Below are 16,193 nucleotides of genomic sequence, written 5' to 3'. Positions count from 1 at the left end.
CCTAAACGTAACCTTAAAACCCATACATTTAACCTAAACTTAACCATAAATTCCTTTCCTAACCATAACCGTTTTACATTTCAACTTCAATATGGTAGATATGATACGTTCCAAAGATCCCCAGTAGCAACGACCGTCCGACGTTTCATGCCAAGGCAGAGGGCGTCACATGTATTCTTGGTAGTTAGAGTCTTTTACCCTAACATTCCAGGCACCTTTAGAGAAAAATGTGAGCTTGTTTAACTACATTTCCCTATAGTTCCCTCGGCGTCATCACCGCTCTCCGCCTTCCCTCCCACTTTTGTTGGTCCGTGAGGAAGTCGCAAGATGGCTGACATCGCTTGAAAGTATGTCCCCTTCCTCAACATGAAGTCGTGAGTGTGGAAGAAAGCGAGGGAGGCACCATCGGCCGTTTGTTTTTATTAACTTTTTTTTTTTTTCCTGCAGTTAATTTCTCCAAACATCCATTTCATTTCGCGTCGTCTCTGTCCCAGAGTTGTCTTTGAGAGTTGACGCGTCAAGTCACGCCGGGGACCCAGCTAGCTAAATTAGCCAGCTAGCTACAGCGGTTAACGTTAGCCAGCGAGATAGCTGGTTAGCTAGCTAACTAAATTATATTTTGATATCTCATCGGCCAGCTAACTAGCACGTCTCATTAATTTGAAATTGTCTAACGGTTCTAATATCAATATACTGTCAGATTAAGAATTACTCGACCGTCATGTTCGCTAACTAATGCGCAACGTTTCTTCGTGTGAATCAGGATTATAATTTTTGAGTAAATCATACCATTACTATAGTTAGCCACTAGCCATCATCAGTTATCAACATTTCATGTGTTATTACCTAGCTGGCTAGCTAGTTAGAGGGGTAGTTAAACTTTAGCCGGAGAATTAGACTAGCTGGCTTTGCTGGCAGTTGACCAAAATACTGCTAGGGATGGACACACAATTGTACACACACGACCAAATATAGAAGATTGGCTTTGCACATTAACTAGTTAGCTAACAAAGTTAGCTAGCTTTCTTACTTGCTGTTAGGAAGTGCACCTCTCGGCCTGGCCAACTAGCGTACTAGGCTAGTTAGCCTTTGCAGGGTTGGTCACTCGTATCAGAGTTGAGGGTGGCAGTAGCAAGGTGCAGCAACAGTCGTTCAGTCACTCACACAGAGAGATACGTTAGCTAGCTGCCAGGTTCTAGCTAGCTACAGTCTCGACCCTCACATCAGCGATCACCACGGCGTTCCGAACGTACCCGGAGCCCCCCTCCCCTGGCCAGACCCACCGGCTCAACAACACCGGGATGGGTGTGCAGGGCTTCCAGGAGTATCTTGAGAAACGGTGTCCCGGGGCAGCTGTCCCCGTGGACCTCCTCAAACTAGCCCGTACACCGGGTCGCCAGCCCCCGCACCACCACCCCCATCACCCCGGCCCTCTGCCCCCTCCACCACCGGCCCGGATACTCATCGATGCTGACTCCGGCCTGCAGCGGCTGTACGGCGGCTACCAGACGGACTGGGTGTGCGGCGGGGAGTGGAACGCCATGCTGGGATACCTGTCCGCTCTGTCCCAGGCCTGTCTGTACCAGGGCGGGCTGGAGCTGGTCGTGGTTTTCAACGGGACCCTGGGGAAGGAACGGTGGCCGGAGTGGGCACGCCGGGCCCAGGGGCAACGCCAGACGGCCCAGCTCATCGTTAACCACGTCGGCAGTAAGGCTACCCCGCCTCCCCGCGCCTGGTTCCTGCCTCCAGCCTGCCTCAGCCACTGTGTCCGCCTCGCCATGTTCCGCTTCAGAGTGCGGGTGAGTAAAGAGCAGTAGCTGCTACCCCCATTCATAGAGGCTATCTACCTTTAGCACCTGTTGATGAAGCCTCTTCTTCCTGGGGGTCTTCTGTTAAAAGCCCAGATGCTTGCTCTCTAGACGTCAATACGCATCACTTACGATACAGTTTTGGAAACGTAAGGAAAGTAAGTCAAATCAAATTGTATCGGTCACATACATGTGTTTAGCAGATGTTATTGTGGGTGTAGCGAAATGCTTGTCTTTCTAGCTCCAACAGGGCAGTAATATCTAACAAGTAATATCTAACACTTCACAACAATACACCCAAACCTCAAAGTAAAATAATGGAATTAAGGAATATATAAATATTAGGATGAGCAATGTCGGAGTGGTATAGACTAAAATACAATAGAATACAGTATATACATATGAGATGAGTAAAGCAGTATGTAAACATTATTAAAGTGACCAGTGTTCCATTATTAAAGTGGCCAGTGATTTCAAGTCTGTATTTTGGGCAGCAGACTCTAATGCTTCAATCATACCGACAGCATCATGGCATTTTGGTACACCAGAATTACATCAGTTTCCAATGAAACGCTGCGTTTGCCTTGCAGCATTGTGTTGCAGAGGCAGTTGCAGTGCGTTCGGTGTGGTGCAGATGTTGGATTTTCGAATGTACGCGTCAAACTATGAGTAGACGGCTTGACAGAAATGGTTGCAGAAGGTGAATGTTGAACTTTTGTTGCAGACATATCCAGATGATGCTGTCAGTGTGTTCGAGGTATAAGGTGCAGGGTTACGTAACCGGGTGGAAGCTGCCTAGTGATGGTTGTTTAATGAGTCGATGATAAAACGTTGGAAACAGCAGTGTGAGACAACTAAAGCTTACTGCAAATGTTTTATTTTTTGTTACAAGCCGTGTTTCGTTAAAGCCTGTGTAAAGTTAATTTGTTTCAATGTACCGGTAGGCACCTGCGGCTTATAGAATTGTGCGGCTTATTTATGTTCAAAATATATTTATTTTTTTAATTCGGTGGGTGCGGCTTATATTCAGGTGCGCTTAATAGTCCGGAAATTACGGTATGTGAAAGAAATAGGTTTTGATTATGTTTTACTGGTAATGGGGACCTACGTAAATGCCAACAAAATAACTTTTTGGTCAGTGTGTGTGTAAAAACTATTTAACCTCTATGGGCTAGGCGGGACGTAATCGTCCCACCTACGTAACAGCCAGTGTAATCCAGTGGCGCGATTTTCAAATACCTTAAAAATCCTATTACTTCAATTTCTCAAACATATGACTATTTTACAGCTATTTAAAGACAAGACTCTCGTTAATCTAACCACACTGTCCGATTTCAAAAAGGCTTTACAACGAAAGCAAAACATTAGATTATGTCAGCAGAGTACCCAGCCAGAAATAATCAGACACCCATTTTTCAAGCTAGCATATAATGTCACCAAAACCCAGAAGACAGCTAAATGCAGCACTAACCTTTGATGATCTTCATCAGATGACAACCCTAGGACATTATGTTATACAATACATGCATGTTTTGTTCAATCAAGTTCATATTTATATCAAAAAACAGCTTTTTACATTAGCATGTGACGTTCAGAACTAGCATTCCCCCGCAAACTTGCGGGGAATTTACTAACAATTTACTAAATTACTCACGATAAACGTTCACAAAAAGCATAACAATTATTTTAAGAATTATAGATACAGAACTCGTCTATGCACTCGATATGTCCGATTTTAAAATAGCTTTTTGGTGAAAGCACATTTTGCAATATTCTAAGTACATAGCCCAGCCATCACGGGCTAGCTATTTAGACACCCGGCAAGTTTAGCCTTTACCAAAATCAGATTTACTATAACAAAAATGTTATTACCTTTGTTGTCTTCGTCAGAATGCACTCCCAGGACTTCTACTTCAATAACAAATGTTGGTTTGGTCCCAAATAATCCATCGTTATATCCGAATAGCGGCGTTTTGTTCGTGCGTTCCAGAAACTATCCGAAATGGTAAATCAGGGTCGTGCGCATGGCGCAATTCGTGGCAAAAAAATTCTAAATATTACATTACCGTACTTCCAAGCATGTCAACCGCTGTTTAAAATCAATTTTTATGCAATTTATCTCGTAAAAAGCGATAATATTCCGACCGGGAATCTCCTTTTCGGTAAACGGAGGAAAAATCACAAAGACGGGGGCGGCCAGTGCACGCGCCTAAGCCCACAGTCCCTTGATCGGCCACTTGAGAAAGGCGATAATGTGTTTCAGCCTGGGGCTGGAATGACGACATTCAGGTTTTTCCAGGGCTCTGAGAGCCTATTGGAGCCGTGGGAAGTGTCACGTTACCGCAGAGATCCTTTGTAATGGAATGAGATGTCAAAGAAAGACAATAAATGGTCAGACAGGCCACTTCCTGTAAAGGAATCTCTCAGGTTTTGACCTGCCATTTGAGTTCTGTTATACTCACAGACACCATTCAAACAGTTTTAGAAACTTTTGAGTGTTTTCTATCCAAAGCCAATAATTATATGCATATTCTAGTTACTGGGCAGGAGTAGTAACCAGATTAAATCGGGTACGTTTTTTTATCCAGCCGTGTCAATACTGCCCCCTAGCCCTAACAGGTTATCTGTACTAGAATGCTTAAAAAGCCGCAAAATATATAAATATCGGTATCAGGTTTTTTGGCTAGGAAAATATCATATCGGTATCGTGCAAAAGTTCCATATCGGTGCATCCCTAGTTTTAGGTGACAAGCCAAATTTCTTCAGCCTCCTGAGGTTGAAGAGGTGCTGTTGCGCCTTCTTCACCACACTGTCTGTGGGTGGACCATTTCAGATCGTCAGTGATGTGTACACCAAGGAACTTGAAGCTTTCCACCTTCTCCACTGCGGTCCCATTGATGTGGATTGGGGCGTGCTCTCTCTGCTGTTTCCTGAAGTCCACGATCATCTCCTTTGTTTTGTTGACATTGAGTGAGAGGTTATTTTCCTGGCACCACACTCCCAGAGCCCTCACCTCCTCCCTGTAGGCCGTCTCGTCATTGTTGGTAGTCAGGCCTACTACTGTTGTCATCTGCAAAGTTGATGATTGAGTTGGAGGTGTGCATGGCCACGCAGTCATGGGTGAACAGGGAGTACAGGAGGGGGCTGAGAACGCACCCTTGTGGGGCCCCAGTGTTGAGGATCAGCGAAGTGGTGTTTCCTACTTTCACCACCTGGGGGCGGCCCATCAGGAAGTCCAGGACCCAGTTGCACAGGGCGGGGTTCAGACCCAGGGCCCCGAGCTTAATGATGAGCTTGGAGGGTACTATGGTGATGAATGCTGAGCTATTGTCAATGAACAGCATTCTTACATAGGTATTCTTCTTGTCCAGATGGGATAGGGCAGTGTGCAGTGCAATTGCGTTGTCTGTGGATCTATTGGGGCGGTAAGCAAATTGGAGTGGGTCTAGGGTGTCAGGTAAGGTGGAGGTGATATGATCCTTGACTAGCCTCTCAAAGCACTTCATGATGACAGGAGTGAGTGCTACGGGTCGATAGTCATTTAGTTCAGTTACCTTCGCTTTCTTGGGAACAGGAACAATGGTGGACGTCTTGAAGCATGTGGAGACAGCAGACTGGGATAGGGAGAGAATGAGTATGTCCTTAAACACTCCAGCCAGCTGTTCCGCGCATGCTCTGACGACGCGGAAAGGGATGCCACCTGGGCCGGCAGCCTTGCGAGGGTTAACACGCTTAAATGTCTTACTCATGTCGGCCACGGAGAAGGAGCGGGTCGCTTCGGTGGCAGTGTGTTATCCTCAAAGCAGGCGAAGGTGTTTAAATTGTCCAGGTGTCCGCAATGTAGCTGGTTTTCCCTTTGTAATTCGTGATTGTCTGATGACCCTGCCACATAGGTTTCGTGTCTGAGCTGTTGAATTGCAACTCCACTTTCTCTCTACACTGATGTTTAGCTTGTTTGACTGCCTTACGGAGGGATTAACTACACTGTTTGTATTCGGCCATATTCCCAGTCACCTTGCTATGGTTAAATGTGGTGGTTCGTGCTTTCAGTTTTGTGTGAATGCTCCCATCTATCCACGGTTTCTGGTTAGGGTAGGTTTTAATAGTCACGGTGGGTACAACATCTCCTATACACTTCCTCATAAACTCAGTATGAACATGAAGGTTTCATTGTTTCCCGACTTCCATCAACACGTCTCCTTTGTCACTAGGGGCAATACAGTCCTAGACCACTGTTGCTCTACCCACAAGCAGACAGTGGCAAGAATAAGTATGTGAACCCTTTGGAAATACCTGGATTCCTGCATAAATTGGTCATACAATTTGATCTGATCTTCATCTAGGTCACAACAATAGACACAGTGTGCTTAAACTAATAAAACACAATTATTTAATTTTTCTTGTCTATATTGAGTACATAATTTAAACATTCACAGTGCAGGGTGGGAGAAGTATATGAACCCCTGTATTTAATAACTGATTGACCCTTTTTTGGCAGCAATAACCTCAACCAAACGTTTTCTGTAGTTGCGGATCAGACCTGCACAACGGTCAGGAGGAATTTTGGACCATTCCTCTTTACAAAACTGTTTCAGTTTAGCAATTTCTTGGGATGTCTGGTGTGAACTGCTCTCTTGAGGTCAGGCCACAGCATCTGAATCGGGTTGAGGTCAGGACTCTGACTGGGCCACTCCAGAAGGTGTATTTTCTTCTGTTGAAGCCATTCTGTTGTTGATTTACTTCTGTGTTTTGGGTCGTTGTCCTGTTGCATCACCCAACTTCTGTTGAGCTTTAATTGGAGGACAGAGAGCCTTACGTTCTCCTGCAAAATGTCTTGATAAACTTGGGAATTAATTTTTATGTCGGTGATAGCAAGTTGTCCAGGCCCTGAGGCAACAATACAGCCACATACCATGATGCTCCCTCCACCATACTTTACAGTTGGGATGAGGTTTTGATGTTGGTGTGCTGTGCCTTTTTCTCCACACATAGTGTTGTGTTTTCCTTCCAAACAACTCAACTGTAGTTTCATCTGTCCACATAATATTTTGCCAGTAGTGCTGTGGAACATCCAGGTGCTCTTTTGTAAACTTCAGACTTGCAGCAATGTTTTTTTTGGACAGCAGTGGCTTCTTCCGTGGTGTCCTCCCATGAACACCCTTCCTGTTTAGTGTTTTACGTATCGTAGACTCGCCAACAGAGATGTTAGCATGTTCTAGAGATTTCTGTAAGTCTTTAGCTGCCAGGATTCTTCTTAACCTCATTGAGCATTCTGCGCTGTGCTCTTGCAGTCATCTTTGCAGGATGGCCACTCCTAGGGAGAGGAGCAACAGTGTTGAACTTTCTCCGTTTATAGACAATGTGTCTTACCGTGGACTGATGAACATCAAGGCTTTTAGAGATACTTTTGTAACCCTTTCCAGCTTTATGCATGTCAACAATTGTTAATCTTAGGTCTTCTGTGATCTCTTTTGTTCGAGGCATGGTTCACATCAGGCAATGCTTCAGGTGAATAGCAAACTCAAATGTTGTGAGTGTTTTTTATAGGGCAGGGCAGCTCTAACCAATATCTCCAATCTCGTCTCATTGATTGGACTCCAGGTTAGCTGATTCCTGACTCCAATTAGCTTTTGGAGAAGTCATTAGCCTAGGGGTTCACATACCTTTTCCAAACTACACTGTGAATGTTTAAATGATGTATTCAATATAGACAAGAAAAATACAATTTCTGTTATTAGTTTAAGCACAATATATTTGTGTATTGTTGTGACTTAGATGAAGATCAGATCAAATTTTATGACCAATTTATGCAGATATCCAGGTAATTCCAAAGGGTTCACATACTTTATCTTGCCACTGTATAATGGCCTCCCTCTTCCCCCCCTCCGGCAAATCAGATCATGACTCTATACTCCTGTTTCCTGTCTACAAGCAGAAGCTCAAACAGGAAGTACCCGTGATGCACTCTGTTGAGAAATGGTCATCCGAATCGGAAGCTATGCTACAAGACTGCTTTGCTTGCGCTGACTGGAATATGTTCCCGGGACTCTGCCGATAGCATAGACGAGCAAACCACCTCGGTGACCAGTTTCATTAGGAAATGCATCGGCGAAGTTGTCCCCACAGTGTAGTTTCCCTGCTTCCTTAATCAAAAGCCCTGGATTAAACAGAGGCTGGTGCTAAACTAAAAGACAAAGCTATCGCAGACAACTGTGAGGCTACGACAAGGAGCCCCCGCTGACCCAAGGGACTGGGTGATCTCGCTCTGAGGCTGACGTGGGTAAGGTTTTTAATCAGGTCAACACTCGTAAGGCCGCGTGGCCGGATGTTATTCCAGGGCGCGTTCTCAGAGCATGCAAAAAACAGCTGCCAGGCATGTTCACTATCATTCCATCTGTAATTACCACACATCTCAAGCTAGTCATAATTTCTGTTCCCAGGAACTCTAAGGCTACCTGGCAGAATGACTACTGCCCTGTAGCACTCACATCTGTCGTCATGAAGTGCTTTGAAAGGCTGGTTATGGCGCACATACACTCAATCATCCCAAAATCGAAATCAAATTAAATGTTATTGGTCGCATGCACATATTTAGCAGATTTGTATTTATTATGGATCCCCATTACTTCCTGTCAAGGCAGCAGCTACTCTTCCTGGGGTTTATTATGGATCCCCATTAGTTCCTGTCAAGGCAGCAGCTACTCTTCCTGGGGTTTATTATGGATCCCCATTACTTCCTGCCAAGGCAGCAGCTACTCTTCCTGGGGTTTATTATGGATCCCCATTAGTTCCTGCCAAGGCAGCAGCTACTCTTCCTGGTGTTTATTATGGATCCCCATTAGATCCTGCCAAGGCAGCAGCTACTCTTCCTGGGGTTTATTATGGATCCCCATTAGTTCCTGTCAAGGCAGCAGCTACTCTTCCTGGGGTTTATTATGGATCCCCATTACTTCCTGCCAAGGCAGCAGCTACTCTTCCTGGGGTTTATTATGGATCCCCATTAGTTCCTGCCAAGGCAGCAGCTACTCTTCCTGGGGTTTATTATGGATCCCCATTAGTTCCTGCCAAGGCAGCAGCTACTCTTCCTGGGGTTTATTATGGATCCCCATTAGTTCCTGTCAAGGCAGCAGCTACTCTTCCTGGGGTTTATTATGGATCCCCATTAGTTCCTGCCAAGGCAGCAGCTACTCTTCCTGGGGTTTATTATGGATCCCCATTATTCCTGTCAAGGCAGCAGCTACTCTTCCTGGTGGTTATTATGGATCCCCATTAGTTCCTGCCAAGGCAGCAGCTACTCTTCCTGGGGTTTATTATGGATCCCCATTATTCCTGTCAAGGCAGCAGCTACTCTTCCTGGTGGTTATTATGGATCCCCATTAGTTCCTGCCAAGGCAGCAGCTACTCTTCCTGGGGTTTATTATGGATCCCCATTAGTTCCTGCAAGGCAGCAGCTACTCTTCCTGGGGTTTATTATGGATCCCCATTAGTTCCTGTCAAGGCAGCAGCTACTCTTCCTGGGGTTTATTATGGATCCCCATTAGTTCCTGCCAAGGCAGCAGCTACTCTTCCTGGTGTTTATTATGGATCCCCATTAGATCCTGCCACGGCAGCAGCTACTCTTCCTGGGGTTTATTATGGATCCCCATTAGTTCCTGTCAAGGCAGCAGCTACTCTTCCTGGGGTTTATTATGGATCCCCATTACTTCCTGCCAAGGCAGCAGCTACTCTTCCTGGGGTTTATTATGGATCCCCATTAGTTCCTGTCAAGGCAGCAGCTACTCTTCCTGGGGTTTATTATGGATCCCCATTAGTTCCTGCCAAGGCAGCAGCTACTCTTCCTGGGGTTTATTATGGATCCCCATTAGTTCCTGCCAAGGCAGCAGCTACTCTTCCTGGTGTTTATTATGGATCCCCATTAGTTCCTGCCAAGGCAGCAGCTACTCTTCCTGGGGTTTATTATGGATCCCCATTAGTTCCTGCCAAGGCAGCAGCTACTCTTCCTGGTGTTTATTATGGATCCCCATTAGTTCCTGCCAAGGCAGCAGCTACTCTTCCTGGGGTTTATTATGGATCCCCATTATTCCTGTCAAGGCAGCAGCTACTCTTCCTGGTGTTTATTATGGATCCCCATTAGTTCCTGTCAAGGCAGCAGCTACTCTTCCTGGGGTTTATTATGGATCCCCATTAGTTCCTGCCAAGGCAGCAGCTACTCTTCCTGGGGTTTATTATGGATCCCCATTAGTTCCTGCCAAGGCAGCAGCTACTCTTCCTGGGGTTTATTATGGATCCCCATTAGTTCCTGCCAAGGCAGCAGCTTCTCTTCCTGGGGTTTATTATGGATACCCATTAGTTCCTGCCAAGGCAGCAGCTTCTCTTCCTGGGGTTTATTATGGATCCCCATTAGTTCCTGTCAAGGCAGCAGCTACTCTTCCTGGGGTTTATTATGGATACCCATTAGTTCCTGTCAAGGCAGCAGCTACTCTTCCTGGGGTTTATTATGGATACCCATTAGTTCCTGCAAGGCAGCAGCTACTCTTCCTGGGGTTTATTATGGATCCCCATTAGTTCCTGTCAAGGCAGCAGCTACTCTTCCTGGGGTTTATTATGGATCCCCATTAGTTCCTGCCAAGGCAGCAGCTACTCTTCCTGGTGTTTATTATGGATCCCCATTAGATCCTGCCACGGCAGCAGCTACTCTTCCTGGGGTTTATTATGGATCCCCATTAGTTCCTGTCAAGGCAGCAGCTACTCTTCCTGGGGTTTATTATGGATCCCCATTACTTCCTGCCAAGGCAGCAGCTACTCTTCCTGTGGTTTATTATGGATCCCCATTAGTTCCTGTCAAGGCAGCAGCTACTCTTCCTGGGGTTTATTATGGATCCCCATTAGTTCCTGCCAAGGCAGCAGCTACTCTTCCTGGGGTTTATTATGGATCCCCATTAGTTCCTGCCAAGGCAGCAGCTACTCTTCCTGGTGTTTATTATGGATCCCCATTAGTTCCTGCCAAGGCAGCAGCTACTCTTCCTGGTGTTTATTATGGATCCCCATTAGTTCCTGCCAAGGCAGCAGCTACTCTTCCTGGGGTTTATTATGGATCCCCATTAGTTCCTGCCAAGGCAGCAGCTACTCTTCCTGGGGTTTATTATGGATCCCCATTAGTTCCTGTCAAGGCAGCAGCTACTCTTCCTGGTGTTTATTATGGATCCCCATTAGTTCCTGTCAAGGCAGCAGCTACTCTTCCTGGGGTTTATTATGGATCCCCATTAGTTCCTGCCAAGGCAGCAGCTACTCTTCCTGGGGTTTATTATGGATCCCCATTAGTTCCTGCCAAGGCAGCAGCTACTCTTCCTGGGGTTTATTATGGATCCCCATTAGTTCCTGCCAAGGCAGCAGCTTCTCTTCCTGGGGTTTATTATGGATCCCCATTAGTTCCTGCCAAGGCAGCAGCTTCTCTTCCTGGGGTTTATTATGGATCCCCATTAGTTCCTGTCAAGGCAGCAGCTACTCTTCCTGGGGTTTATTATGGATCCCCATTAGTTCCTGCCAAGGCAGCAGCTACTCTTCCTGGGGTTTATTATGGATCCCCATTAGTTCCTGCCAAGGCAGCAGCTACTCTTCCTGGGGTTTATTATGGATCCCCATTAGTTCCTGCCAAGGCAGCAGCTACTCTTCCTGGTGTTTATTATGGATCCCCATTAGATCCTGCCAAGGCAGCAGCTACTCTTCCTGGGGTTTATTATGGATCCCCATTAGTTCCTGCCAAGGCAGCAGCTACTCTTCCTGGGGTTTATTATGGATCCCCATTAGTTCCTGCCAAGGCGGCAGCTACTCTTCCTGGGGTTTATTATGGATCCCCATTAGTTCCTGCCAAGGCAGCAGCTACTCTTCCTGGGGTTTATTATGGATCCCCATTAGTTCCTGCCAAGTCAGCAGCTACTCTTCCTGGGGTTTATTATGGATCCCCATTAGTTCCTGCCAAGGCAGCAGCTACTCTTCCTGGGGTTTATTATGGATCCCCATTAGTTCCTGCCAAGGCAGCAGCTACTCTTCCTGGGGTTTATTATGGATCCCCATTAGTTCCTGCCAAGGCAGAAGCTATTCTTCCCGGAGTCCAGCAAAATTAAGCAAGTTTATACATGTTAAAAACATTACAATACATTAAGTGTGTGCCCTCAGGCCCCAACTCCACTACTACCACATACAGTACAAAATCCATGTGTGTATAGTGCGTATGTTATCATGTGTGTGTGTCTCTTCACAGTCAACGCTGTTCCATAAGGTGTATTTTTATCTGTTTTTTTTAATCTAATTTTACCTCTTGCATCAGTTACCTGATGTGGAATAGAGTTCCATGTAGTCATGGCTCTATGTAGTACTGTGCTCCTCCCATAGTCTGTTCTGGACTTGGGGACTGTTAAGAGACGTCTTGTGGGGTATGCATGGGGGCCCGAGCTGTGTGCCAGTAGTTTAAACAGACAGCTCGGTGCATTCAACATGTAAATACCTCTCATAAATACAAGTAGTAATGAAGTCAATCTCTCCTCCACTTTGAGCCATGAGAGATTGACATGTATATCATTAATGTTAGCTCTCCGTGTACTTTTAAAGGACCAGCCGTGCTGCCCTGTTCTGAGACCAATTGCAATATTCCTAAATCCCTCTTTGTGTCACCTGACCACACAACTGAACAGTAGTCCAGGTGAGACGAAACTAGGGCCTGTAGGTCCTGCCTTGTTGATAGTGTTGTTAAGAAGGTAGAAACTAGGGCCTGTAGGACCTGCCTTGTTGATAGTGCTGTTAAGAAGGTAGAAACTAGGGCCTGTAGGACCTGCCTTGTTGATAGTGTTGTTAAGGAGGTAGAAACTAGGGCCTGTAGGACCTGCCTTGTTGATAGTGGTGTTAAGGAGGTAGAGCAGCGCTTTATTATGGACAGACTTCTCCCCATCTTAGCTACTGTTGTATCAATATGTTTTGACCATGACTGTTTACAATCCAGGGTTACTCCAAGCAGTTTATTCACCTCAACTTGCTCAATTTCAACATTATTCATTACAATATTCAGTTGAGGTTTAGGGTTTAGTGAATGATTTGTCCCTTATACAATGCTTTTTGTCTTTGAAATATTTAAGACAAACTTATTCCTTGCCACCCATTCTGAAACTAACGGCAGCTCTTTGTTAAGTGTTGCAGTCATTTCAGTTCCTGTGGTAGCTGACATGTACAGTGTTGAGTCATCCGCATACATAGACACTCTGGCTTAACTCAAAGCCAGCGGCGTGTCGTTAGTAAAGATTGAAAAAAGTAAAGGGCCTAAACAGCTGCCCTGGGGAATTCCTGATTCTACATGGATTATGTTGGAGAGGCTTCCATTAAAGAACACCCTCTGTGTTCTGTTAGACAGGTAACTCTTTATCCACATCATTTGTGTAAGTGCTGTGCTTGTTGAAGCACCACTACTCCACTGGATAGGGCTGATGGAAAGACAGCAATCACACACATGAGGTTAAACTAAAGGATAAGCAGTCCATAAACCCACATAATAAGCCTGTAGGTCCCAATTATAAGAATCCAAAAACACAACCATTAAGCATTTCCCAATCTGAATGTACAACTATTACTTCCCATTGCAAAAAACACTTCACATTTAGCACACAAGGTAACTGTTGACCTGACAGTGTTTCAAAACAGTCATATCACTAAAAATATAAAATTCCCTGTTTATGCTACAAAACCAATTTTATAAAAGGTTTTAAAAATAGGTTATATTTGACTTAATGTTCCGTGACGTACACTAAAACATTGTTGGCAGAATAGGTGGATGTAGTTCAAAGCATGATTAATATAATTCACCAATACATTTCTTGGTAGTCCAGAACATATTGCTATCAGGTTATGAATCCCAGCTGGCCTGGTATACTGTTTCCTGTTGGTAGTCCAGAACATATTGTTATCAGGTTATGAATCCCAGCTGGCCTGGTATACTGTTTCCTGTTGGTAGTCCAGAACATATTGCTATCAGGTTATGAATCCCAGCTGGCCTGGTATACTGTTTCCTGTTGGTAGTCCAGAACATATTGTTATCAGGTTATGAATCCCAGCTGGCCTGGTATACTGTTTCCTGTTGGTAGTCCAGAACATATTGCTATCAGGTTATGAATCCCAGCTGGCCTGGTATACTGTTTCCTGTTGGTAGTCCAGAACATATTGCTATCAGGTTATGAATCCCAGCTGGCCTGGTATACTGTTTCCTGTTGGTAGTCCAGAACATATTGCTATCAGGTTATGAATCCCAGCTGGCCTGGTATACTGTTTCCTGTTGGTAGTCCAGAACATATTGTTATCAGGTTATGAATCCCAGCTGGCCTGGTATACTGTTTCCTGTTGGTAGTCCAGAACATATTGCTATCAGGTTATGAATCCCAGCTGGCCTGGTATACTGTTTCCTGTTGGTAGTCCAGAACATATTGCTATCAGGTTGTAAATAACAGCTGGCCTGGTATACTGTTTCCTGTTGGTAGTCCAGAACATATTGCTATCAGGTTATGAATCCCAGCTGGCCTGGTATACTGTTTCCTGTTGGTAGTCCAGAACATATTGCTATCAGGTTATGAATCCCAGCTGGCCTGGTATACTGTTTCCTGTTGGTAGTCCAGAACATATTGCTATCAGGTTATGAATCCCAGCTGGCCTGGTATACTGTTTCCTGTTGGTAGTCCAGAACATATTGCTATCAGGTTATGAATCCCAGCTGGCCTGGTATACTGTTTCCTGTTGGTAGTCCAGAACATATTGCTATCAGGTTATGAATCCCAGCTGGCCTGGTATACTGTTTCCTGTTGGTAGTCCAGAACATATTGCTATCAGGTTATGAATCCCAGCTGGCCTGGTATACTGTTTCCTGTTGGTAGTCCAGAACATATTGCTATCAGGTTATGAATCCCAGCTGGCCTGGTATACTGTTTCCTGTTGGTAGTCCAGAACATATTGCTATCAGGTTATGAATCCCAGCTGGCCTGGTATACTGTTTCCTGTTGGTAGTCCAGAACATATTGCTATCAGGTTATGAATCCCAGCTGGCCTGGTATACTGTTTCCTGTTGGTAGTCCAGAACATATTGCTATCAGGTTATGAATCCCAGCTGGCCTGGTATACTGTTTCCTGTTGGTAGTCCAGAACATATTGCTATCAGGTTATGAATCCCAGCTGGCCTGGTATACTGTTTCCTGTTGGTAGTCCAGAACATATTGCTATCAGGTTATGAATCCCAGCTGGCCTGGTATACTGTTTCCTGTTGGTAGTCCAGAACATATTGCTATCAGGTTATGAATCCCAGCTGGCCTGGTATACTGTTTCCTGTTGGTAGTCCAGAACATATTGTTATCAGGTTATGAATCCCAGCTGGCCTGGTATACTGTTTCCTGTTGGTAGTCCAGAACATATTGTTATCAGGTTGTGAATCCCAGCTGGCCTGGTATACTGTTTCCTGTTGGTAGTCCAGAACATATTGCTATCAGGTTGTAAATAACAGCTGGCCTGGTATACTGTTTCCTGTTGGTAGTCCAGAACATATTGCTATCAGGTTATGAATCCCAGCTGGCCTGGTATACTGTTTCCTGTTGGTAGTCCAGAACATATTGCTATCAGGTTATGAATCCCAGCTGGCCTGGTATACTGTTTCCTGTTGGTAGTCCAGAACATATTGCTATCAGGTTATGAATCCCAGCTGGCCTGGTATACTGTTTCCTGTTGGTAGTCCAGAACATATTGTTATCAGGTTATGAATCCCAGCTGGCCTGGTATACTGTTTCCTGTTGGTAGTCCAGAACATATTGCTATCAGGTTGTAAATAACAGCTGGCCTGGTATACTGTTTCCTGTTGGTAGTCCAGAACATATTGCTATCAGGTTATGAATCCCAGCTGGCCTGGTATACTGTTTCCTGTTGGTAGTCCAGAACATATTGCTATCAGGTTATGAATCCCAGCTGGCCTGGTATACTGTTTCCTGTTGGTAGTCCAGAACATATTGCTATCAGGTTATGAATCCCAGCTGGCCTGGTATACTGTTTCCTGTTGGTAGTCCAGAACATATTGCTATCAGGTTATGAATCCCAGCTGGCCTGGTATACTGTTTCCTGTTGGTAGTCCAGAACATATTGTTATCAGGTTGTGAATCCCAGCTGGCCTGGTATACTGTTTCCTGCCTCCATTCAGGATGAACTGTTTAAGTTTCAATGACTCAATATTCTGGACCAAAACTGACGATTGTAACTAAGCCTGGGATTGTCAATACAATCAAACTAGCAATGATCACAAGTCAGTCATAATGTGGCTAATAGGCTAGCGTATCTATGTACAGTGCATTCGGAAAGTATTCAGACCCCTTC

At 45.1% G+C, this 16,193-nt stretch overlaps 1 protein-coding gene across 4 annotated transcripts in view; it reads left to right on the top strand.

Moving 5' to 3' along the window:
- Nucleotides 1-292: 292 nt before the first annotated feature.
- Nucleotides 293-16,193, top strand: part of LOC106573003 (constitutive coactivator of PPAR-gamma-like protein 2) — an 82,867-nt gene continuing 66,966 nt past the window's right edge. For all 4 annotated transcript variants that reach the window (XM_082962316.1, XM_082962317.1, XM_082962315.1 and 1 more), the window contains exon 1: nucleotides 293-1,799. In XM_082962316.1, coding sequence (XP_082818442.1) covers nucleotides 1,302-1,799 — 498 coding nt within the window. In that variant the 5' untranslated portion in view covers nucleotides 293-1,301. The remainder of the gene's footprint in view (nucleotides 1,800-16,193) is intronic.

Source organism: Salmo salar, chromosome 15 (genome assembly GCF_965601325.2).
Source record: "Salmo salar chromosome 15, fSalSal1, whole genome shotgun sequence".
NCBI lineage: Eukaryota > Metazoa > Chordata > Actinopteri > Salmoniformes > Salmonidae > Salmo > Salmo salar.
This window is presented reverse-complemented; position numbering and strand designations above follow the sequence as displayed.